Source organism: Hibiscus syriacus, unplaced genomic scaffold, assembly GCF_006381635.1.
Source record: "Hibiscus syriacus cultivar Baekdansim isolate YM2019G1 unplaced genomic scaffold, ASM638163v2 tig00112443_pilon, whole genome shotgun sequence".
Lineage (NCBI taxonomy): Eukaryota > Viridiplantae > Streptophyta > Magnoliopsida > Malvales > Malvaceae > Hibiscus > Hibiscus syriacus.
Genome location: NW_024063332.1, coordinates 1,566,636 through 1,592,707, shown reverse-complemented (window position 1 = coordinate 1,592,707; position 26,072 = coordinate 1,566,636). Strand labels below are relative to the sequence as shown.

At 32.3% G+C, this 26,072-nt stretch overlaps 2 protein-coding genes across 2 annotated transcripts; both read right to left on the bottom strand.

Moving 5' to 3' along the window:
* Positions 1 to 6,166: 6,166 nt before the first annotated feature.
* LOC120179691 lies at positions 6,167 to 6,752 on the bottom strand. Its single transcript, XM_039185224.1, has 2 exons — positions 6,675 to 6,752; positions 6,167 to 6,585 (listed from the first exon to the last, which is right to left on the bottom strand). Exons 1-2 carry the CDS (start codon positions 6,687 to 6,689, stop codon positions 6,283 to 6,285), a joined length of 318 nt encoding a protein of 105 aa, XP_039041155.1. The 5' UTR covers positions 6,690 to 6,752; the 3' UTR covers positions 6,167 to 6,282.
* Positions 6,753 to 7,611: 859 nt separating this feature from the next.
* LOC120179670 (ubiquitin-conjugating enzyme E2 34-like) lies at positions 7,612 to 12,071 on the bottom strand. Its single transcript, XM_039185203.1, has 10 exons — positions 11,972 to 12,071; positions 11,304 to 11,444; positions 10,767 to 10,823; positions 9,196 to 9,234; positions 9,019 to 9,082; positions 8,868 to 8,929; positions 8,741 to 8,780; positions 8,584 to 8,611; positions 8,372 to 8,463; positions 7,612 to 8,117 (listed from the first exon to the last, which is right to left on the bottom strand). Exons 2-10 carry the CDS (start codon positions 11,356 to 11,358, stop codon positions 7,847 to 7,849), a joined length of 708 nt encoding a protein of 235 aa, XP_039041134.1. The 5' UTR covers positions 11,359 to 11,444; positions 11,972 to 12,071; the 3' UTR covers positions 7,612 to 7,846.
* Between the last annotated feature and the right edge of the window lie 14,001 nt (positions 12,072 to 26,072).

Below are 26,072 nucleotides of genomic sequence, written 5' to 3'. Positions count from 1 at the left end.
TCATAACTCTCTTTAAGATCACTAGGTCCTAGACAAACCTTCTCTTGGAATAATGATTCTTCAAGTTGCAAGATATAAGCATTAAACTATGTGTTTTTGTTTCTACACTGACCCAAATCCTCTTCAAGTTTTGTTCTTGTTTCTTGTGTCCTTTGATTAAGTTTTTGGATTTGTACATTCTTGTTTCTACATCGTTGCATCCAATTTTTGGCTATCTCTTGCCATGCTTTAAGTTGGGTATTAAAGTTTTTTCTCTCTAAATCCCATTTTTCCTTTTCAACATCGAACTCTTCAATCCTTTATCCCCTAACCTCGAGTTCGACAATCATATTATTCATTTCAACTTTAAATCCCTTGAATATGATGTTCTTCTCGACCTCAAATCCTTCGAGAATGCTATTCTTCATATCTTCTAATTCTTTGACTCGATCTTCCTCTTTCTTCATTTTCTCCATAATCTGGCGTTTCTCGGCTTTATGCTTTACAATTCGCTCCCTTTTTCAATCTCAATATCTTCCATTTTTTGTTTCTCTTTTTCAAGGTTCTTGAGTAAACGACTATTTTTTGCTTTCAAATTTTCGAGTCGGCATTTCTCAATGTTCAACTCTTTGGTCATTTGTGTTGTTGCTCTGCTCGATCCTGATGCTCTTCGGGATTTTTGTAGCTCATAGTAATTATTCTTTAACGTTTTGAACTCACCATCTACTTTTTCTTTGTTTTCTCTCAGTATTGCACATTGTGTTGCATGAAAGTCAACGTCGACACCCAACATAGCTTTATCTCATCGCATTTGCTCTAATTCTTTCGACCAACCCTCTTTTTGCTTTAAACTTAGCTCTTAGGATTTCTATCTCTGATGGGACTACCCGAATGCGATCTTCCATAGAGATATCTTTATTTTGGTCTGGTAGAGGAATATTTTCATTTTTCCTAACGGACCTCCATTCCTCGTAATCAGGGGTTAACATTACTTTCGCTGCTTTGCCCGAATACAGAAAGTTGTTTTCCATGCTTTAACTGCATCCAGGATGTTTCTTTTGTAATTGTTGCAATGAAATACAAACTCAGACGACTGTAGCCCAGCAGTAACCGAAATAAATTGACAACCCTCGTATTGTCTTATAGCTAGAAGTGGTGCATATCCAATTTCTCCCTATAAGCCTAACAACATCACCCAATTGTATTCACCACATTTGTAAAGGAAATCCCTTTGTATTTGCCAAGGGGCGCACCAAACGATGTCGTTACTTTGAATATTTCGATGAATATTTCGAAGGGCATTCATCCACATATCTTTTATGACTTCTTTCGACCATTCTCGCTCAAGAAACTCTCTCAAATGTGAGTAGTCTGTACTAAAACGATGATATGATACCTTTTATGTCCTCCAAAAATGGCTACAAATCCAGACATATAACAATTGTGCGCATCCAAAAAAGCATCCACCTCTCAATTTTCTACAAGCGCTTAATGATCAAAAAATCTCTGCTAGAATTGCAGAAGTAGGATTGACCCTTTTTCGTAGCTGCGCAAATAAATCTACTACTGCAACTTCGATATATCCCAAAGCTTTCGGGAAGATGACTAGCCCATATATACCCAAAGCAAATAGATCAAATCGTACTTTATCATCTGGATGACTTTGAATGATTTCTTTGATGTTTGTCCAAGAAATGCCTTCACCCTCGCCTTTTTGTTTTGTACAGGTCACCACCCATTTCTTACGTACTCCTGCAATCTTTGCTAATTTAACTCGAAAGTTGAGTTTTGATTGACCTCGAATAAATTCGATTCTCCAAAGCCCCTTCTATATGTAGCAAGGTTGTATACTCTTCAATAGTAGGAATCATGTCCTCTTTATTGAAAGTAAAGCAATTATATCTTGGATTCCAGAATTAGGGCGCGAAGCAATTCATCATCCACTTCAACATAAAGCAAATATGGAATGTACCCGTAATACTGATAGAACTGTAGCTTTTTATTTGAATCCAACTATCCCAAATGCCTCGCATGTCTTGAATATTATTCCTTTTGAGAGAAACTGGAGCATAACTTGCTAAATCTGGTACATAATCATCCCGCAAACTGTCTTCTATCTGTCTTTGCAATTCTTTAGACCACTGTCTTACTTTGAGTTTGGAACTATTTGATTCGAATACTTTTTATCCATTGATGATTGTTTTCCAATGAGACAATTAACTCGAAGATCAATACCTTTAATCTTGTATGATGCCATGCAAATTGCGAAAATAAAAGAAAAAAACATAAAAAAAATGAATTAGTTCAAATAATAAGGAAGGAAAAATTTAATTTAATAATAATGTCTACTCAAATATTTCTATTTAAACATGCTTTCTACATAGCATACTTTAAATAATATTATAATCTAAATTCACATGCATTTATTTAGAAGGGAAATAAATAAATAAATAAATTAAAAGGCAAAAGTTAGAATTCATTTCTCCTTTGTGTACACCTATTTTGGACAAAATTTCGGCATGATTTCAGATCAGATGAATTTCTAGGGTTTATTATATGTAGGGTTATGGTTCTATGAGTAAAAGTACTCGAATTGTCCTTGTTGGTGCCCCCTTGGGCTGCTAAACCCTTAATCCTAGTCCATTACAGACTTAAGCGGATCAAATTCAATTCGAGGGGATACATTTATCTATGCCTGACACGGAGAATAAATTCTCACGAAGACGTCGCTTTCACTCCCACTTAAAAAGGGAAAAGAGCTCAAGTATAAAGATTATGTTTATGCAATGCAAGTGTTGTGTGTGAGGAGAAATTTTCAAACATTTGACAAATAACCAATAAAAAATGAAGTTAATATCTGAAACTAAAAATAAAAAATATTAGTATATCAGGATATATAAAAAGAATTTTAAAAATAATAAATAATTTGAAAGAAAATAATTATAAATTAAATAAATATGAATTTTCAATTTCTAATTGATAGAGACAATTTATAATTGATTTAGGTTTGACCAGGTCCCCAGCGGAGTCGCCAAGCTGTCGTAACCGATTTTCGTCCGGGTACGAATATTTTCTTGGCGAAAAATAAGATGAATAAATAAATGATTTTTATTTTAAAAAATATTTTGGGAGTCGCCATCGACCTTTTTGGATTAGGTATGTCAAATACCTGAAAATAATCTTTTAAAAGAGTTTTTAGGAAAACATAATTTAAAAGATAAACATGTCTGCGTATAACCAAAAATTTATTTTTTTAGTAATAAAAGGGATTCATGGTCGGTTACATTTAGGGAAGGATTAACACCCCTTTAACGCTCAAAATTGGTACCCATTAATTATAAATTGTCTCTATTATTGGAAATTTAAGATTTCGAATATATTTAATTTATAATCATGTTATTTCAAATTTATTAGTATAATTCAAAGAAAATATATTAATTTTTATATTTTAATATATATATATATATATTTAGATTTTTATAAATAAGTTATTTATTTACTTAAGAAATCAGAAAATGACATCTAGTTTCTTTAAGACAACCCCTTTCTTAATATTAAAAAAATAAATAAAACATTTTCCTAAAAATAATTTAAACAAAATAAAATTAAATATATATAATTTATAAAAGTAAGATATTTATTTATTTAAAAATATCAGAAAAGGACATCTAGTTGCTTTAAGACAGCCCCTTTTTTAACATTAAAAAATAAATAAATATTATTATTTAATATATATATATATATTTAAAAATATCAGAAAAAGACATATAGTTGCTTTAAGACAACCCCTTTCTTAACATTAAAAAATAAATAAATATTATTATTTATATATATATATATATATGCCTAAAAATAAAATAATTATTAAATTAAACACATTGAACATAAAAAAGTAATAAAAAATAAATTAAAATTGAATAATAATCAAAACAAATAAAATTAAAATTATAGGATAAAAATATAAATTATTGAAATTAGAGATACTAATTTGAAATATTATAAGAAATAATGTTTAACAGTGTAATTTAACCTAATTAATTATTCGGATTAAAATATTAAATATTAAATTTACAGTGGCTAAATCGGTTATTTTACCTAAAATATATAAAGCATAGCAGAGACTAAATTATAAAGAAAATAAAATTAAGAGACCGAATTAAAATGATCATAACTTGATTTCAGTGACTATAATGCAAATTTTCAAAACAATAATGGTTGCGGGTATAGTTTACCCATTATGAAATTACTCATATACCTCTCCCCAAAACGACGTCTTTGGAAAGGGTATTTAAATCCTAAAACGGCCCAAAAGGGTCGAGAGTTTCATTTTCCTGGTCTGTCTTCTCTCTAAATTCCTCCAACCAGAGGAAGGTCGACCGCCGTATTCCGTCGTCGCCGGCCACGTGGATTTTTCAAAATCACCCCAAATGAAGATCGGAACGTCCTGATGACGATTCCGGTGTTCGTTTCCCTTAAAAAGCTCCCAATCGGAGAAAATCTACGAGAGTACCTTCGGTTTTCGAAGGCTTTTAGTGGCGCGTGGAGGCGAGTGGTGACTCTGATCGAGGTGTTGTCTTCCCTGGTAAGTTTCTCTCGCTCTTCTCTTTCTGTTTTGGGTGCTTGTTTGTTGGGTATTTTCTCTAGCTTCCTTGTTCTTGCTCTCTCTGCACTTTTTATTTTGCAGGGGTGGTGGCTTTTATAGCCACCACGGTTAGAGGGGCCTTTTGGTGAGTCACCAGACTATGGTGGTGACTCACCATAGGGCATTGATGTGGAGGAGCAGCTGGCTTCTGAAAAGCTCGGCGAGGGTTGGGGCGTGGCAGCAGCAACGGCGTCGTTGTGGGGCAGCTGGCAGTGGAAACGACAGCTGGAGATGGGGTGATGAAACCCTAATAGAAACCTTGAATGGGTTTAGGGTTTTTGTTGGGCCAGCTGTAAACGGGCCTTGGGGTTTGGTTGGGCCTATAATTTTTTTTATTTAATAATAATAATAATAATAATAAATGAAAAAATATATTGTCTACAATCACCACCTTGCTTGATTACCAGTCCAACGAACACAACCATAAAACTCGATTCAACACCCTCCATTTTCCCATACAAAAAACAAAACACACGATACGTTAACCAAAGATATGCTCTTGGAAATCTGGGTTTCCACGGCTTTGTTCGCCGCCGGCTGCTTTCACGTTTATAGCAAACGGTTCGCAAGTACCGGCGGCCATGAGGTTGAATATTGCGTCGTGTGCATTAGTAGGGTTTCCCAAGGGGAAAAACTCCGGTGGCTAAGGTGTGGCCATGGTTTCCATGCTTGCTGCATCGATGCTTGGCTTAAAGTTGGTAAGACTTGCCCTATTTGCAGGGTTAACGTCGCCCCTAAACGTTGCTTTCTCCTTTATCCCATGCTTTCTTTGGCTAAAAGGGTCGGAAAATGGATCGAAAACCCTCTTTCGTCGGAGCTTACATTGACGTTTTGGAGAGTTTTGGGTATGTTTAGTGAAGTTAGCTGACATTACTACATGATTTGTTATCTGTGATTTGTTTTTAAAAATAATTATATTTTTATATTGCGAATTCGGCTACAATGTTAGGATGATCTAAAAAAATATTTTGATATGACTATTACGCTGCATTGCAGCTGCAATGTAATACTAGAGCAGAGTAGGGCAATATCCTGACCGTATATAATATTAGTTTTTTTTTGTTCATCTGTACGAAGCCATTCTTTCTACGGTTCATGTACTTTCAGAAACTTGTAGTCATGTACTTCCCACAAATTGGATAAGTAGAGGATTGCAGAATGGATTTCAATGTTCAAAAAGTTGAGGGACTCGAAAAATAATTATGCATGGTAGCTAGAGCTTTAACAACCTTCATTTGACGTGTTCTTAATGCAAGCAATAAGCCTTCCCCTTGAATAATACGGTAATATTCTAGATTAGCCCCTTTCAAAAGTAATAATTTGATATAAGTCCTTTAAACCCTTTAACTAAATAAAAAGAAAGGTCACTTCCAACTCATTTTAGAAATGGAATTTCAATTTCATTGACTGCATGAATCACTTATGATCTAAATTAACTAGGAGAGCTGGTTCTAGTTGCAACTCACAAAACCCTACCTGTCAAATATCCCACCATAATTGATAGTTCCAGTTACTCACCTCATTAAATGTCACAAAGTTCCACAGTTTTTGCCCCATCTCAAATACCCTATCATTGATACAACTATGTCACCAAATAGACAGGTCCATAGGAGTTGACATGATAAGGATTGTTAAGCTGGTCTAGACTCATGTAAGGCACCTCATTCTCCATCTTCCTTGTAGGGGTGAAAAGGACCGAGAACGGCAGCCCCGACAATGGAGCAGCTCGGTGTTTCAACTCCCTTGGTGGTTCCACACAACGGACCAGAACCGTAAAGTTTGTTAGAAACACGGACAGGATCCGAACCCGGTTTGCTCTTTCTGTCAGTTTTGCACCATGAGAAGAGTGAGTGTACTGTCCATGATTTCTTGCTCTTTCTCTCAGCCCCTAATCTTGTTTCGGAACATGAAGATGACCGCTGCAAGTTTATGTCCGTTGCATGCTGTCTTGCTTCTTCTAGAAACTGAAAAACGAGCACATCCCATAATTGGCTTTAGATACTGGAATTCTGATCTTGAAGCAACAAAATAAGAAAAGGGTTTGTGCATATACCTGTGAAAAGTTCATCCGAGATCTAATTCATAGCAAGAACGACCGTTCGTCTCGTGTTTCGGTTGCTCATGGTTTCCTGGGAGTTATAAACATCAAGTATGTAGCATGAATCTAGATAAGCTAACAGAGAAGTAATAAAGACGCAAAAGGAAAAGGGGCAATGGTTGATATAGATCATAAATGAAGGAAATGGATATTTCTTGAACTCCAAGCACTGGAATGATTTCCAACAAAGGCAAGGGGCCAACCACCAAACTTGAAACCCCATCAAACCCCTGTATTGGAGATTAATGGAAACTGAAAGCAGTTTTTGGTAGTTGAAATGACATAAGCTTTTACATAATAATTTATACATCAAGATACGACAAGGGTTATAGATATTAAGGTTCGAATGTAGCGATAGAATTAAATCTGAGTTTTTAACTTTTTATGTATATTTGGTACATGTAAATTACAGCAGGATGTAGTCAGTGAAACAACTTTTCAACTAAAGAAGCACGCCACTTCAAAATTAAAAAGAAAAAAGAATGAATGGGAAGGAATCAAATCATTATGTCTTGGCTCAAATTAAACTACTCATCAAGGCTGGCCCCGAAACTGAGGAGATTTCTGACACAGGTTCCCATTGTTCACTTTCAGCTGAAAGTATACAGGAAAGTTCAAAATTGCTGATCCCAGGTTGGTAAAGTTGAGGTTTTGTTCTGACTTAAATTGAGCAATATATTAAGTACGCTTAAAGTTATATTTTTTCAAATAGTTTCTGTTTTTTTTTTATAATTATAGTAACTAATTATCACTAGTAGAGGATAGCACGACTTGTGAATCGAATAATGCTCGACCTCGTCTCGTCGCGTCCATTACGACCTAATAGAGTGTTACATTGCCCATGTTATGATTCAAAACAGGATTTAACTAAAAAAAATGGACCAACATTACAAGCATGTAATGTTTCAAACTCGATAGTTAAAATTACCAACATGAACTTTTAACATAGGATACATAATTAGTCAACATCCAACTTAACCTTCCTTAGAATCTTATCAAAACTCCCCTATACTTTCTACTAACATGACAAACCTAAGGAGCATTAAATGGATTCCCTCAACTAGACACTGTATTATCACTAACAATAATGGAATTTGCCATGTTGTAAACCCCCTCCCCCCGGGACATTAAAGTTGAAGCAGCGGCAAAGCCATCACGATCCCGAAGATGGAAAACAGAAACAACATCACCCACGTTGGGAATGGTTGTTTCCTGTTTCTTGTATCCCTCGGCTTATCTACATTTTTAACATCTTCCCCGGAAGAGTTGACAGGTTTTTCTATCTCGGGTCTAGGGTTATCTCCTTGAGGTGATTCTGCAGATAAATGCTCCGGCACAAGTTGTTGTTGCTTGTTGTACTTATCGACATACTCTGGAAACAATTTTCTGAATGTCGGGCTGCCATAGAAAGACCTATGTTGTAATTCTCAATTTGGAAAGAGATGTCCACGAAAAGTTCAGAGATAAACTGTTAGCCGATAAGAATCCAGCCAATGCTAATCAATTTAGCTTCAACATGAAAACAATTTACAGGTGCAAAAGCATAATCAATTAATCATACTAGCAGAAAATGGGTGAAACTGATTTGAAGAGCCGTAGTTCTCAAAACAAGAAAGATAAAGAATCCAGTATATGTGAAGTAATAATCTTACTTTTTACAATTAAAAGAAAGGGATGTCTTTGCCAGGCATTGTTTCTCGGCAGCAGTAGTGTTTACGCTGCCAGTGGTAGGACTGTTATCCATCTGCACAAGAAAAAGGCAGTTTGGCTTAAGGAAACATTCCAAACGCAATCAAGAAGTACTGAAGCTTATCAAAAATGTAATTTAAATGAATTAGGACACAAGAAAGACTCCAAGTCTCACCATGAAAGACAGCAGCCCTGTGAGTATGCTGCAAAATAAAACAAAAATGAAGTTAGCGATCTTTGGCAACTGGTTTACATGTCAACACAACCCTGTGACAATTAAAGGTGCTTGAAAAGGTTCCAAAAAAGGGTGCAATTAGACTGAAATCTTGTACCTTGATACAGACCACATAGGGTTCCAACTTTCTGGATGAACTGAAAAAGAACAAGTGCAAAGTTAAAATGAAATCAGTTATTAGAGAGACAAATAAACAGGAATATCTTACTCTTCAAAAAACTTACAATCACTCGTGGACAAGCATATTTTCTTCTGTGTCATAAATCGTCCATTGGGGGTGATCATTCTACATGAAAAAAAAATAATTTGACGTCACAAAAAACTGTGTTTTCTATCATAAATTTCGAAAGGTAAAAACTGCAAGAAACTACATACGTGATTCCAGGAGGTTTGTAGGGATACTCAGGAGGGAACTTGATCTTTCCATAGTAATACCCACCTTCGAACCAAAAAAAAAGGAACAACAGATAGCATTATCAGATAGCTACTTCCAGATTCTACAATGAGTTATATAAAATTAATCATAAGCTATCATCGGATAAACGAGCCAACCTGCAAAAGGTGTTCCTTCACTCCCTTCCAGCACATAATCTGAAAAAGTGAAGCAGAAAAATTAAATCAAGTCCATACTTGGAATAACTAGGAATCTTAACTCAATTAAAAAGATCAGAGAAGCTTAGATTACATGTCCAACATTAGGAATAACTAGGAAAATAGCCAATTTTATCATTGAACTTCATAAATAGAAGGATAACATGCCATGCTTGGTTTTAAAAGGTGCAAGGCACACCTAGGCGCAAAAGGTACCTGGAGCCTAGGCGCAGGCGCGCGCCTTTCATAGGCGAGGAGCACTTTTATACTAAAAAACCTATAAATTAGTTATGGAACATATTTTATACTTAAAACAATATTATAAACATATCTATGCTAAAAAGGTTATAAATTAATTGTATGAGTATATTTATACTCATTACCCACCGATTAACTCCTAAAATACTTGTCTACAATGTATTGATTTATAGTTAATGTTTTTAATATTTAAAACTATTATTTCATTTATTTTTAAATGATACAAATTTATTTTATTATCAATTTAAAATTTGTAATTATTATAAAAAATATTTTTTATATTTAATAAAAGTTATTAAGTAACTAATATTTAATTTAATATTTTATTATTTTAAAAATTAAAATTAATTATGTATTATTAAATAACTAAATTTCTAAATAAAGCGTATACTTTGGGTTAAAAGCAAACAAAGGGTGGAAGAAGTTATAATGGTTTGTTATAAATAAATAAACATTACAATTGGTCTATAAATTTGGGCTATAGGATTGGGCTTGTTAAAAGGTCAAATATTAGGGTTAAGACATGAGAAATATGATAAAAGAAAGAGTTTTCTAGTCTTCTTCAGTCTTCTTCCTCCTTTCTTACTACTGCAATTCTTTTTTTATCTTTTTCTTTCTTCTTTAATCTGTTCTACCTCCTATTAATATCTTTAAAAAAAATCCGAAAGGCGCAGAGAGCGCCTCTTGTATCTTGCCTCGCCTCATCCCAGGCAGGCGCCATTTTCAGTGCCTGGCCACACCTAGGCGCGCCTTTTAATACTAAGATTCCATGTACTGATCACTATAATATCAGAACTCGTCCTTACTTGGAAGACCAAGAAAAAATATCTAAGCAAATTATGGTCGACTTCCAATTCCTTCAAGGCAATATCTTGAAGTTTTAATTAGATAATATTAAAATAAGATCACAAGACAATAGAGATTGGATTCTAGTTCACTGTAAAGTATTCCAGAAGTCTGCTAAATGATTAAGTGCCTTTGGCACACTCAACGGCAAATTTACAGTCCAGAACTTAGCTAGCAGGAAGCTTTATAAATTTTGAATCTCAACTGAGATCCCTATACATAATTAGCCAACAGTCAGGTTTATTCCTTCCATGAATCATTCTCAAATTATTAGACAACATGGAAACAATCATTTTCCTTCACTTATAAGGATAAAATCTTAGGATAGTTAGCAAATTCCTCGTTATAGAAGATGTTTTGACATGCGTATTCGTCTGTGATAGAGCTTTATCTAGAGAAAGGGGATAAAAAAGATTTAATAAACTTACACCACTCAAGAATGTCACTTGGGGATGGACGAGCAACGACATGAGAAACTGGTTCCTATAAGTTCATAGAATAACAGTTAAAATATTTGGAAAAAACGTTATACAAATAAAAACAATCATTCAAGCACCAATATATTTTTAATAATACCAAATTATTAGTGAAGGGAGAGAAAAGATATCTAACATTTTATATTTTTTAAATGAAATTAAACATAATGCTGAATTGTTGGTTGATAAACCAATAAAAACAGACAATATAGACTACGGTTCTGTACAAACTAAATTTCCAGTCCATTCGCTATTGAAGCAAATTCTGCATTAACAAGCCTCATAGACAGGATACCAAAGATAAAATTTTCCTTGTATTAATAGAAGAAGCTTATAAACCACACAGTAAAGATCGGAAAATTGCACTAACATGAAAGTTTAACTAGGTAACATTAACAAGATTTCTACAACTAAGAATTTCCCAGGCACGATTCATATAAAGAGTAACAATAGAAGGAATAGGAAACAATACAAAGAGAAAACAATACCTACAAAGTGCTCTATATTCTTTCTGAAGGCGCTTAATACATGATTTTTCTGCCATCAAGAAACCTAAAAGCAGTCTCAGCTACAACCAAAGAAAAACCACCCTCTGTTTTGTTCCTTCAACTTTTAAATTAAAAATATTCACTGAAACAGAGAAAAATATGAAAAAAATAGTCAAATAGAGACTATATAAGATATTCCACGACCATTTAACTAAAATCCTCTACCTAAAGATAAGAATCAACTCAGCTTATAAAAGGAACAGCGATCCAGTGAAATTACCGAGTCATCAAAACCTCAAAATCCATTAATGATTTTGACGAGTTCAGAATCAAGAATCATGAGTATAACTCAACTCATGATAATTGATATTAAAACAAAGAGTTTAACCTAATTAAGAGGTCTACTTTAGGGTTCCAATTCTCTCTTTTTTTAGTGTGAACTTTTGGAACGGAATAAGCAAAATCATTACAAATTAATTAAGACAGATATTGATATATTTATCGAATGACTAATATGTTGATCAATTAAACAACAATTCAGCGTCTAAACCAGGATCTCTTCCTAATTAAGCCTGGAACAATCAATCAAAAACGAGATCGATCTTACAATAACGAAATTCATACAAAAAATTCAAAAAATGATTCGAAAATCGAAAAAAATATAATTACCTGGGGAAATGAGGCGGTTATTGTATGAACAAAGGAGAATCGAAGCCGGAATTAGAAATATTATAATAAGAAAAAGGAAAATTCTATAAAAAAAAAAGAAAAAGGAAAAATGAGAGACAGAGGGGGGGGGGGTGGAGGGAGAGATTGAAATCTAATGGAGAGCGAGATCGAGAGCGAGGGGGGATGATTATTTTGACGCTAGTTGTATTGGGCTTGCTTTATTAGGCTTGCTTTATTAGGCTTGTACTGTATAGCGTACAACTACTGCCATTATTGCTTTTAACCTATCATTTACTAAATGCTTAATTAAAAAAAACTTAATACCAAAAGTGCCTAAATTATACCATTATTCTTAAATATGTGTTTAAAATGTTTTTTAACTTATTCAAATGCTGTAACGTTAGTTATTTAGTTATCTTAACCGTAATAATTATTATAAAATCTCGTTAAATGATACGTGTCACAATTTTATAATTTTTTATTTTTTTAAATAAAAAATTATTAATAAAAAAATCAAAGGCCCCCTACCCGCATACCCCTTTTTCCCTTCTATGCGCTCCTCTCTTTGCTCCCCCCTTCCATGGTCAAACGACCCTAAAGGTTATACTGTTGATTATCGTGATCGAATCAAATTTGAAGAATTGAGTATTTGAGATTTTAGGGATTAGAAATTTAAATTAAGGAATTTGAGAATTTTGGTTTTGAGATGATAATAAGAGTTTTGGATACGTATGGATGGTTGATCGCTGGCAAATGGATGGCCGGAGATGATCAATGATTAGAGTAAATGAGATTAGAATAAGAGATTTTAAGATTTTGAGTTTATATATATATATATTAGGGGGAAAATGGGGATTTTTTGAAAATAAATTAATTTTATTATTTTTTAAATAACATTCTAAAATTATTAGATTATGACACATGTCACTTAACGGGAAAATTAACGTCGTTGATGGGCGAGACACCTAAATAAGTAATGTTTGTAACGTTAGGCACCTAGATGAGTAAAAAAATAGTTTATGCACGTATTTGAGAATAATGATATAATTTGGACACTTATTTTGGTATTAAGCCTTAAAAATACTCAAACTATAATTTTTTTATTTAGCTACTTAATTTTTTTATTAATTTAGATGTATGATATTTTTAACGTTATCATTTAGATGTATTGATCATAACAGACCTTAAAAAAATTCATCAACCACTCAAAATATAAGACATGTGTCTTTATAAATATTAAAAAAAACTTAAAATTGTTATCATTTTCAAAAAAAACTTAAAATATTTTAAAATCTAAAAAAGTCTCAAAATCTTGAATTTCAAAGCATTTACCCCGTCTTTGCCTACTCACCCATCGTCGATCGTTAGTCGTAACTTCAACTCTAAAATCTCAAATCCCAACACATTTTTGTCCCAATCGACATGCGAATTGTCAAAGAGTGGTCGGAGAGTAAATGATCCACAAGTGAGTGGATGGTTATTGGCAGTTGTGATGGTGGTGGCTGATGGGTGAATTGTATATCTTAAAGTATTTTATAAAATATATAAAATTGAATTTTTTGTTAAAATTTTATGGATTCTATCTTTTAAAAAATTAGAAATAAAAAATCAATTCACATGTTAAATACTTATTAGCTCATTTATTTTTAATAATTTTTTTAATTGTCGTTATATTGTATTATATACATTTGTAACATTATATATTTAAATTATTAAAAAAATATTGACACTTATAAAAATTATACTTTAATAAATTTTTTATATTAAACTTAAATTAAACAGTTTCATTTATTTTGATAATTGAGTTTTTGAAAAATATTGTTTTGATCATTTATATAATTGATTTTTTATTTATTCAATGAATATTAATTTTTTAACTGATGTATAAATTGATCAAAAGAATATTTTATATATAATTCGATCAGACATGAACTCTTATGAAAAATAAACTTTTGTAAGTGTATAAAACATAAAAAAAAATATTATATGAATCCTTTTATCACTACATTATTGATAATTTCATCCATTATATTCACTTTGTTCTTTTTTATGTCATGTTTTTAAGGACAACTTTTTAGTTTTTTCTATGTAAATGTGAAAATGAATGATTATTTGTAAGTAAATTGTAAATGAATTAGTGATATGAAAAAAGTTATGTAAGTGGTTTACAATAGCTAAAACTATAAATGACGTAACAAGGAGAATTAAAAGAATAAATTTGGATAAATTCTGTGTTTAGTACTTAAACTATTAGTTTTGATCCGTTTTAGTATCTAAGCTTTCAATATTTTTAAAAGCATACCATATGTTTAATTTTTGTTTCATTTTAGTACCACGCTGTTAAAATTTTAACGTGTTTTGTACCTAAATTATCAATTTTTTTCAAAACTTAACATCAAATTTTTAACGGGGTATTAAAATGAAATAAAAATCAAACGTTAGATGGTTTTGAAAAAATTGAAAGTTTAAGTATTAAAACATATCAAAACTGATAATTTAGATACTAAATACTTAGTTTATCCAATATATTTTCGTGGGACATGGAAATAATCTTGGCAGTGTTATATAATTAGGATCTCTACCCAGCTGCTTCATGTACCAAGTGTGATCATTTTGACCAGTGGAGAAACTAGTTCTTCTACTACAAATCACTATTATCATATTTTGCCTTTCTTCCATAACAGCTGTTACCTGCACTATCTTTTTTCAAACTATATAGATCCAACATTAACATTTAACATTATAAAACCAAACACATTTAGCCCCCCAAGAAAACAATAAATTACTCAAAAATTAACCTGCTTAATCACATGGCCCCTCTGAAATGAAGAAAAAAACACTGGGCAGAGTTACAACACGTAACAGTCAACAATATAGCACATGATCTTCCCTTAGATATTTCATTATTTTTTTCTTCAACAAACTTTATAAGCAGCAAGATTGGGAGACCCAAGATCAAACCAACTTTGTTGAACAAAGATTCCCTCCACATCAGCCATGAAAGCAAACACTCGACCACCACTGGCAGTTCTTGCTCTTATTCTTCTACTTTCGACGCCTCTAGCTAATATAGCTCGAGCCGAAGCTCGTTCGATCCGACTCCGACACGATCATGCTTCGATGGTGTCGAGAGAGGCTAAGGGTTCATCTTCACAGGGAAACCCTAAGAAACTGGTGGATTCAAGCTTCAGGAGGATACCTCCCAGCACTTCGAATCCTATAGGGAACAAGTAAAATTCTTGCCGCTCAAATTCAACAGTTGACGGATTTGTCTGCAACTTGAAGGTTTTAGTTTAGTTCGATTCAGATTTAGATCTGTGAAACATTGATTTTTTTTTTTTTGGGTTACGTTAATGTCTGCTGATGTAGAGTAACAGGCATTGGTCAGTAGAAAAGAGCAATTTTTTGTGATGTGCAGCTCTTAATTGAAGAAATAAAAATATATACAAGCATGAACTATTCAATCCATATTCTAGTGCATGTCTTTAATCTTTAGGTAAATTACGCGTTCCGTACCTAAACTATCACTTTTGATATATTTTTGTACCTAAATTTTTAGTGTTTTCAAAATCATACCTAAAGTTTAATTTTTATTTTATTTTAGTACCCACCATTAAAAACTTTAGTTTTTGTTTCATTTTAGTATCCCATTCAAAATTTAAAGTTAAATTTTGAAAAGATTGAGAGTTTAGGTACTAAAATGGACCAAAATTGATAATTTAGATACTAAACGTTAAGTTTTTAACGGACGTGTACTAAAATGAAATGAAAACTAAACATTAGGTATGATTGTTAAAAAAATTGAAAGTTTTAGTACTAAAACGGATCAAAATTAATAGTTTAAGTACTAAATGTGCAATTTATTCAAATCTTTTACCCCATTTTAATGGTATAACAGTAAATTTTGTGTGGAGTATAGTATCAATGAATAATATTAACAGTTAATCGATTAATAATTACATTAGTTCTTCGACTAAATTTAACTTAATTTTTTTTAAATAAGCATAAAAGACAAAATTTATGATTAGGTGAATTATTTGGTTGGCATCCAATGCCTTAGTATCAATAAAGCTTTGGATGCCAAATTAAGGAAGCAATGGTTAAAGATTTATTTATACTTCACAAAAATTCAAGACAAAGTGTTTATTTATTTATTGTAAATTATAACTTTCAACGGCAATAGACCATTATAATAATCATTAGAGTATATATATATTTTAAGACATGAACATTGACTTCTAAATTACAATTTGGTACCTAAGTTGTTTTTGTCCAATTAGATACTTGAACTTAGCTTTTAGGTTTAAATTAGTATATGAACTTAGTTCTTTTGGTTATATTTAATTCTTCTTAAAGAAGACTCTCTCTTTTAACTTTGAGCTTTTATTTAATTGATTTCTATCTTTTTTAAGAAAAATAAAAACTCTCTCTTTTAGTTCATGTTATCGTCGATCATTCTCAACGTCATTTTGACCATTTTCCCGACTGATAATGATACTAAAACAAAATTCTCTCGTCTTTTTCCTTCTACAATTTTATTTTTTTAAACTCAACTGATAGTAGTTTAAGTGGGGCAGATTAAAAGAGTTTTAAAAATTAATTTTACAATGTTCTCTCTAAAGAATTCGAGATTAAGTAATCGCGTTTAAATTAACAGAGTGAAACATAAGTTTTATCTTGAAATATTGTTTTACCGTCCCGTATGGTATTTTCCGGAAGGAATTGATGCAAAAGTTGAACCTTTCAAACATGGAAGAAACCCAGAAGATTTGTAAATGTCAAGCCTTGCAGTTGGCAAAGAGGTCGCCTCTTTACTATTCTCTCCAACCATTCTTTTTTGTCAACGAAAGAAATAGATGTATGGCCATGGGCGGCTGCTGAACACGCCCAATCATTCCGCTCTGCCTCTCGCACATTCTGTAGGGATGGGCACGGGCGTAGTAGGTCGGTTTTCTGATCGCCCCATCCCAACTCAAAAATATACATCTTATATTCGATTTTGTTCCATCTTAATAATTTTTTAATTCTTTTCTCGTTTCGGATTTGTCCCAACTTTCTGATTTATTATATTTTAATATTAAATAACATATTTTAACATTTAAAATATTAAATATTATATATATATATATATAAGAGTTTATACCGGTCGGATTGAGTCGGTTACTTTTCACCTTAAACCCGTTCTCACCAACTCCGAACCTACCTATTATATAACATTTCCCATTCCGTCAAAATTTCAAAAAAAAAAACACCCCTATAAGTTCGTTTTGGATCAAGACTCATCGAGTTTGACAATTTTGACCATATGTATCATGTTCTGCCAGACGAGACTGTGACTTTCTAAATGCACTTTTAGCTAAAAAGTATGTTTTGATCGCAAAATCAATGTTAAACGGGTAAAATATAAAAAATATGGTAAAACTGTGGTTTGAAGTCGACCGCAAAAGCTAAAATTTATAGTTTTTTCATTTTTAACTTTGTATTTGAAAGCAAATTATAATTTTACCCTTACTAATGTATGGATTCCACTCAATTATATATTTACATTTATTTTAATAATTAAATATTAACATCCTTAAAAAATAATTTATTACTTAATAATTAATTTTAATTACTTAAAAGCAAATAAAATTCATGGTTTATATATTAAAATTCACTTTAATTTGCAAGCACTAATAAATGTTTTTAAATTTTTTTTTTGTCAAAACAAGTATTTAAATTATTATTTCGTAATAATTTTATATCTACATGTTAAAAAGTATTGATAATATAATTTTTAATAATTTCATTTATAAAAATATTATTAATGAGTTATCTTCAAATATTATTTTTATTTTTATTATAGTTTAAATTGATATATTTAATAATATTAATAAGTGCAAATATAATTTAAATTTCATATTTTTAGTTTACAACGTAATATCTATAATATATTTTATATTTTCAAATTTAATTTTTAACAACAATCACACACAGTTAAATTTTAAATTGTACTTCTAAACAATATTTTAAAATATATATATACAGTATCTTTAAAACTCACTTTTCAAAAATCTTGCCAAACTAACCCTAAATAGATAAGCTGCTTCTTCGTTTGAATTCATTTTCATTGCATTTTGATCCATGTACTTTTTAATATGTAAATTCATGAAAGATGTGGTCAGAGATGATTATAAGTCGGTTTTTTCCCTCCCAAGATCGATAAAAATATTTAACTTTTTTATCTGTATTCAACTCGATTCAGATTAAAGAATTTTTCATTCGACTGAAAATTTGATTTGATTTTTAGTATCAAAATTTCTACACGCATTTATTATTGTAGAAATAAAATAAAAAAAATTTATTAAGTAAAACAAAGACTCAATTGAAAAAAAATAATATAGAGATAAATATTATTATAATTATTCTTAAATATATAAAATTAATTATAATATTATATTAGACACATTTTTATCTTAAATTTAAATATGATTTGACGCAATCCTTTAAAAAAGACCAAAAAAAAAAAAGGACAACCCAATCCAAACATGAATGCATATTCCTAAATCTGATGATTCAATTTCATATTCAAACTATTTTATCTATAGGCATGTGTGAGTTTATTTAATTTTAAAACCTGACAGGATACCAATTTATCATCGTATTATAATCTTAACATATATTATATATAGGATAACTAAATTATTATTTTTTATTTTAAGAGACCTGAGCTAAAAGGAACCATTACTTGAGCCTGAGCCGGATTGGTATTGGTCTAGGTGTGGTCAAAGGCAGCTTGGAGAAGAGAATTCAAAATCAATTTCTTTCCGAATTTTGGTATAAAGGAGGTGTTGATATAATAATATCAATAAAAGAGATCGCGACCGTTGAATTTAAACGATTTTAAATAAGATTTATTAAAATAGTTTCATACGAATTAATATTCCATAAAATATATTCAAATTTAAACATAAAAAATATTTATGGCATAGTGGATCTCTTTTACAATGTGCTTAAGTCCATTAAGCACATGGTAATGTCAAAACCTATCTGGTAAGTAGTAAACAATTATTTCTTTATTTCTTTTATTTTAATTTTATAATATTAATATTTTATATTATCATTTATTTAAATTTTTTATATTTAATTATACGATTAACTACTACTTTGGTGATTATAAAATAAAATGTGTTTTTATATTTTCAAATTTAATTACAATAAATAGGTATTTTATTTTAATTAACAAATTGATAATAAATAGCTTGATTCCGCTTAAACAAGTCTTGAGTTCGAGTCCTTATGAATCATATAAAATCTCAACTGGAAAACTCACCTACTAAAATATGTGCTCGACCCGAGTCAGTTCGGATTAGTTAAGACGAAGTCTTAGAAACCGAAAGGACAACTAATATTTTTTTAAAATAGTATATTAACAACTAGTTAATCTAGTACCATGGAAAGTAAATCCCTTAACCAAGATCAAAGGTTTGAACTTCATAATTGAATAAACAAACTAAATTGAGAGGATATCATCGTCTCTACAATACTCAATTTTGATTAAACCAATCGATAGTTCGGATATCTATAATTATAAAGAAAAATAAAATAGTATAGGGATCCCATCAATCTCATATGCTAACCAATCAAACCGTAGACGCCAAGGTAAACCGACAAATTCAAGTAAAATATCGATTTTCACCAACAAAAATGTCTTCTTTCGCCTATGTCTTTGAAAGGTAAACAGAGATGCGGAGATCTGTGATTGGAGTTGGCAACGCCAGAAATCTCCTTAAAAGTTGACGTCAAAACAATCAGTTTCAACGTTCTCTAACCTCCTCTTCTCATTCCCCATATCGTTTATTGTCTATACGACTGGTAGCTGATTCCCCTGTTCCTTCTTCCTCAACAATGGCTCCCCCCCGTGACTGTTAATACTATTAACCCCAAGGTACCATTTTTTAGCCCTTTTCCTTTGATTTTGAAAATTCATCATAATTTTTACATGTTCACTTGATCATGCGTGCACTCTACCACCGTATTACTACTGCCTGTGATTTGTGAACTGGAGCCACAATAAATAATTTATTATTTCTTTTTCTCATTATATGACAAATTGGATACCACAATAATTACTACTTTATTTTTGTAAGAAAAAATTCTCAGCCACACTTCAAATATTTTATTTCTATTTTTATTATATAGTTTTGAAATTAAATGAAACATTTAACTACATTCAATGAGTGTGAGTTATATTAAAAAAAAAGGAAAATAGGTAAAATTATTTCATGCACCATTGATGAAAATTTGTTTTACAAGCTATGTTCTAAACCTTCTAAACTTCTAATATTGTCATATATTTTATTTAATTTCAGTTTAACTTATATTTTTGTTTACAAGCTAGGAAAATTATATTTTTGTTTAACTTTACGTATATATTAATTTCAGTTTTTATTGAAATTGAAGCATGCCACCACGTATTGAAAGGTTCCCGACTGAACGATTAGAAGGTGCATCGAGTAGAGATATAGGTTGGCACTTTGGAGATCCAGTTCCAAATACGAAAGGAAATGTTGTATGTAAACTTTGTGGAAAAGTTGTGAAAGGGGGAATAACACGGTTTAAAGAGAACATTGCTCATAAAACCGATGAAGTCGCACCATGTCCTAATGTCACTGTATGTGAATATGTGATAGTGATACTTTATAATTTCTTTAGAAAAAAGATACTTTATAATTATTTTTAAATATTAATAATAAATATTATACATTATTAATCATGTGAATTATATTTATTTGATTACATGTATCATTAGAGAAAGCATGATGAAATTACTTAAAGAAGCCAAGGAAAAGAAAATGGATAAAAAAAAGAGAACAAATGAATTCTTATCACAATTAAGGGAAAAAGAGGATGAATTTGTATATGATGTTTTGCTATGAGACAAGCCACTCAAGAAAGTATCCAATCACAACACGAATGACATAGAAGAGAAGAATTCAGACAAAGTACGAGTGGTTGGGATAACATTTATGAAGAATGACGATATTCTTCTCTTGGATCACGTAGAAGATATCGTGAAGAAAGATCTGAATTTAGTTTAACGGGAACTATACCTGAATTGGTTAAGAGCAAAAGTTCAAGACAACCAAAGGTTAGCGAGTCTATTTTAAAGACATTGCATAAAAAGATGGGTGAAGCGGTCTCAGAATTTATAATATAGATCGCCTTCCTTTTCGATTAGCAAGCTCGCCTTGGTTGTATAACTTAATTCAAGTATCAATGGAAGTTGGAAAAGGTGTAAAGCTCCCGACACCTTATGAGATTTCAGATGTGTATTTGACATCGGAGTATGAAAAGTTCGTGAATAGGTAAATGGACTGAAGACGCATTGGAAACAACTGGGTGCAACTCTGATGTGTGATGGTTGGACCAATAGTTTAAATCAAATGCACATCATCAACTTCCTTGTTTATTGAGTAAAGGAACTGTATTTTGAAAATCTATGGATGTCTCGAGCGTTCGTAGTAGAGATGTTGAATTCTATTATAATTTGTCAGACAAAGTTATTGAAGAAATTGGGGAAGAATACATTATCCAAATAGTGATTGACAATGAGGCAACAATGAAGGCCGTTGGGAAAAGATTAATGTTGAAAAGAAACCATCTTTATTGGACCTCATGTGCAACTCACTGCTTAGATTTATGTCTTGAGGATATTGGAAAAAAGTCTAGTGTAGCAAAAGTGTTAGAGGAAGCGAAGAAAGTGACATGCTTCATATATAATCACATTTGGATCGTTGATTTGATGAAGAAGTATACTCACAGTAAGCAATTCTTCGCCCTGCTCTTACTCGATTCGCTACTAATTTCATACAGCTTGAGGAGATAACAAGGAAAAAACAAGGTTTGAGAGAGATGTTTAAGTCAAAAGTTAGTATTTTATAATTAGTTAATACAGTTACTGATTACTCAAATATAACAATAATTAATGATTTTTCAGTTTCAATTTTTAAATAAGTTAAATTATGTTATTGATTTTTTTCTTATTAAAATATAGGAATTCAAAGAATCAAAATGGGGATAACAGAAATCAGGGCCTGCTTATGAAGTCAAAAAAATTGTTTTGGGAAAAGATTTTGGTAAAAAGCCGTTGATATCATAAAATTTTACGAACCCCTAGTCAAAGTGCTAAGGCTTGTTGACGGTGATGAAAAACCAACAATTGGTTTTATTTATGAGGCCGTTGATAGAGCTAAACGATAAATTAAGGAAAATTATCGATATTCCATCGCGTATGAGAGAATTATTGATAATAGATGGAATTTTATGCATTCCGACTTGCATTCAGCTGGTAAGATAAAATATTCATATAATTGAAGACACTAAATTTCATCCTCCTCAATTAATATTATATAATATTATAAAATATGTTATATGATATATATATATTTACAATTTATTTTGCTTATATACAGGCCCAAATGCTATCCAGTAGCCTGTTACACCCCAAACCAGCATGCGCACGACGCCGTCCTCCCCTTCAACGAGGACTCTCCATGCTGTCCGAAACTTCCGCCGGTTCCCTCACCCCACGCAACCAATTTCCTCGGCAATGAACAACAAGCAGTCAAGAGTCACTCAAGCACTCAAAAATCGAAGAAGTTGAGTCCAAATCGGACTCTAAAAATAGCCAAATTCGAGGCTATAAATCACATGTAAAATAGAACACAAAGGGGGAGGAGAACCCAAATCCATTCGAAACAAGTTACACAAAAAAATCATTCAAAAAATAGAGAGAAGACCGAAAGCAAAGAACCCGCGACCTTTAACAGTAGATCTATACCGTTTGGAGGTGTTCCTTGCAAAACCAAGGCCAGATCCAAGTTACCGGTGTCGAAAACGACATACCTTTAAAGTTTGGCATTGAACGGCTACCAGATAACGGCGACAACGAAGGTCCTTCCTTTCCCGGTGAGAAAGCAGCGAAGCACCCACTCTCTGTTTTTAATCTTTGGTAACAAATGTTTCATTCCTTTTTTGGTTTTGAATTTGCACAACGACAAATGCATACCTATATATTAAAACTAGTAGGCCATTATTGTTTTTGTGTTGTGTGTATTTAAGGTAATATACACATTTTACATATTTTATTATTGATTTCGTGCGGTGTGCATTTCATATAATATTAACATTATTTTTTGTGCGTGCATTTCACATATATATATATATATATATATTTAATTATTTTGCAGGTTAGTTGTCCAATTGTGCATTTCATATTCCTTTTTTTTGTGCCTTTTGTGTTTCATAATATATATATATATATATATATATATATATATATATATATATATATATATATCATGATAGTGTATATGCTTTCCCTCAATAATACATGTGGTTTATTATTATTTTTAGGGTAGATGTAGGAAGATATTGTGATATTTTTTGTAATACTTTTAATGTTTTTAGGGGTATTTTTATCATTGAATGTAAGTAACTCGATTGGATTTTTAAAATTTCTATTTAAATTTTTAATATTCGCAATTAAAGACAACCGACTAATTAATTGGTACCGAAAGGGCGGTTCAAGGGTGCTAATCCTTCCTTGACCGTAACTGACTCCCGAACCCGACACGTTTCTGGTACAACGCAGATCAGGTAAGATGGTGTCCGACCCACCTAAATTCGTTTTAAAATGGTCGGTGGCGACTCTAACCCATTTAATCCAAGTCGAAGCCTAATTCCAGGCCCAACCGAAAGACGGTTCCGACAGCTTGGCGACTCTGCTGGGGACAGGTAAGTGAGTCAGGCCGAAATTAATTTTCGGTTGTCTTTTTATACGAAAATGGTAAATTTAAATTTTAATCTATTCATTCGATTCCAATTATTTATCTTTGATTATTTTTCAAATAAATAGTTGTACTGACATTTTTTAATGATTTCAGATTTTTTTCAAAATTCTCATCCTAGCTCTATACCCGAGCTCCGAACCCGTTTTAAGTGGGGGTGAAAGCGACGCCTTCGTGTGAATTTATTCATCGTATGGGCCTAGCAAGTAACCTTCGGGATTCATATACCTTATGTCTTCGTGTGAATTTATTCTCCGTATGGGCATAAGGGAATGTTTCCTCTCGAGTTTAACTTAGTCCACACAAGCCTGTGATGGGTTTAGGACTAAGGGTCTGGTAAGCCCAAGGGGGCACCGGCAAGGAGAACTCGAGTACCTTTTTTTAGAACCTAAACTGGGAGACTTTAAAGAATTAGAGCCTACCCAAAACCTCATTTCAAACCCTAGGATGTCGGGATTATTCATGCTTTACTTTATGTTCAAAGCATGCGAACTAGACAAATATGCGGTTAGGATTTGTTTGAAATTAGCATGCGGGATAGAGATCATGTCCGAGTAGGAATGCTAAGCATGTTCGGGTAGATGTCATGTGGGGTAGGATTTTTCATTTTATTATTGTTTTGCTTTACCTCACTAATTATTTTTATTTTTTGTTCTCTTTTATTTTGTTTTCATCATTTGCATCATTTAAAAGAGGTGTTGATCCACCAAAAACATGTTTGTTAAACATAAATAATTTACATTAATGGGAAAAGGGGTTGTAATACAAGAGATGAAAATACAAAGGACAATCTGCAGGGAGACTATGCGTTATATTCAATCCAGAAGACATGGTGCCCACAATTGAAGAGTATATCACTTTACTGCGTTATAAAGGACTCCGAATGAATCGGGTCTGCATCAAGCACATTGAAAGTTATCTTGGAAAAACTAACTGGAAGAGGTTACATGGACAAGATGAAGGTTACTGATCTTAGGAGTCCCTTCAAAGACAACAATGACAAAACGATGGCTAAAATTAGAGACCATTGCTGATGAACTCAAGAAACAAACTAATGAACTTCACATAATTCCTACCAATTAAGGGCTCCAGTGACGTATTCGTTGGGAACAGGCTCAACAAAAAATAAATGCCCGAGATGCAGTCATTCGAGACTTCTTGGGCTAGTACAAAAAACAACTCAATATTTTCACGATTCATCCAGAGAGGCCGGAGCGGTTCGATATTTATTCAACCGGTGAAAGACGAAGGCAGAAGACTAGTCATCATGTCAGAAGCTGTCATGATATTTTTATCTTTAAAATATAAAACACTCTTGTCCCCAATAAGGATTATTCATAATAACAGACACATTTTTTTGGATCAATGCTCGAGCATTTCATGCATCATGCATCATGCATTTAGACATATTTTGCATTTTGTTATTTTCTTTGCATTCACATTATCTAACAGAAGCATATCTCATCAAATAGGAACACATACTGGTTACACCACTCCAAGCTTACCACCGCAAATATTAAATACGCATCACCCACACAATACCCAAGCAAAGAAAAGACAAATGGAGGCCAGAATGGAAAAACTCGAGGAGAACATGGCAAGACTACAAAAAGAACTGGAAGATAAGATGGCTCAAAATAGTCAGAGTACTCTGGAGTCCATCAAGAAAAACCAGGAATCCTTGGTCGACCAAATAGTGGCCAAGTATCATGTTTACAGCAAGCTGGTGCAGTAGGGGGAAGTCCCTCCGAAGGGGTAACCATATCACCAACCTCACAGGTGATTATGTCACCCGAGATCTTACCCAGACTACAAGAAAATTCTTCTGATGTCAAAGAAAAAGCATCATCTACTGTAAAAGGTGCAAACTTCCAAAACTAATCCTGATAATCATCCCGGTGATTACAATATCCCAGATTTCAATGAAGATGACAAAGCGAAAAAGATGGAAGAGAAGATCAGGATGATAGAAGATCGAATGAAGATGGTCCAAGGGGACCATGACTATTATGGAGTGGACGCAAGGGAGCTGAGCCTAGTTCCAGATTTAGTGCTTCCACCAAAGTTTAAAGTTCCTGAGTTTGAGAAGTTCGATGGGAACATCTGCCCATCAGCTATATCACTATGTTCTGTCGGAAGATGACAGGATATGGAGGGAATGATCAACTCCTGATCCACTGCTTTCAGGAGAGCCTATCTGGTTCATCTATCCGTTGGTACAATCAGCTCAGCCAAACTCACATCAAGACATGGAAAGATTTAGCCAAGTC

Coding starts and splice junctions, on each gene's coding strand:
- LOC120179670 (XM_039185203.1), bottom strand. CDS start 11,358: ATGGCAGAAAAATCATGTATTAAGCGCCTTCAGAAAGAATATAGAGCA. Junction 8,781..8,867: donor ATGCTTGTCCACGAGTGATT/GTAAGTTTTTTG, acceptor GTTCTTTTTCAG/TTCATCCAGAAAGTTGGAAC. Junction 8,464..8,583: donor CAGGGCTGCTGTCTTTCATG/GTGAGACTTGGA, acceptor TTTCTTGTGCAG/ATGGATAACAGTCCTACCAC.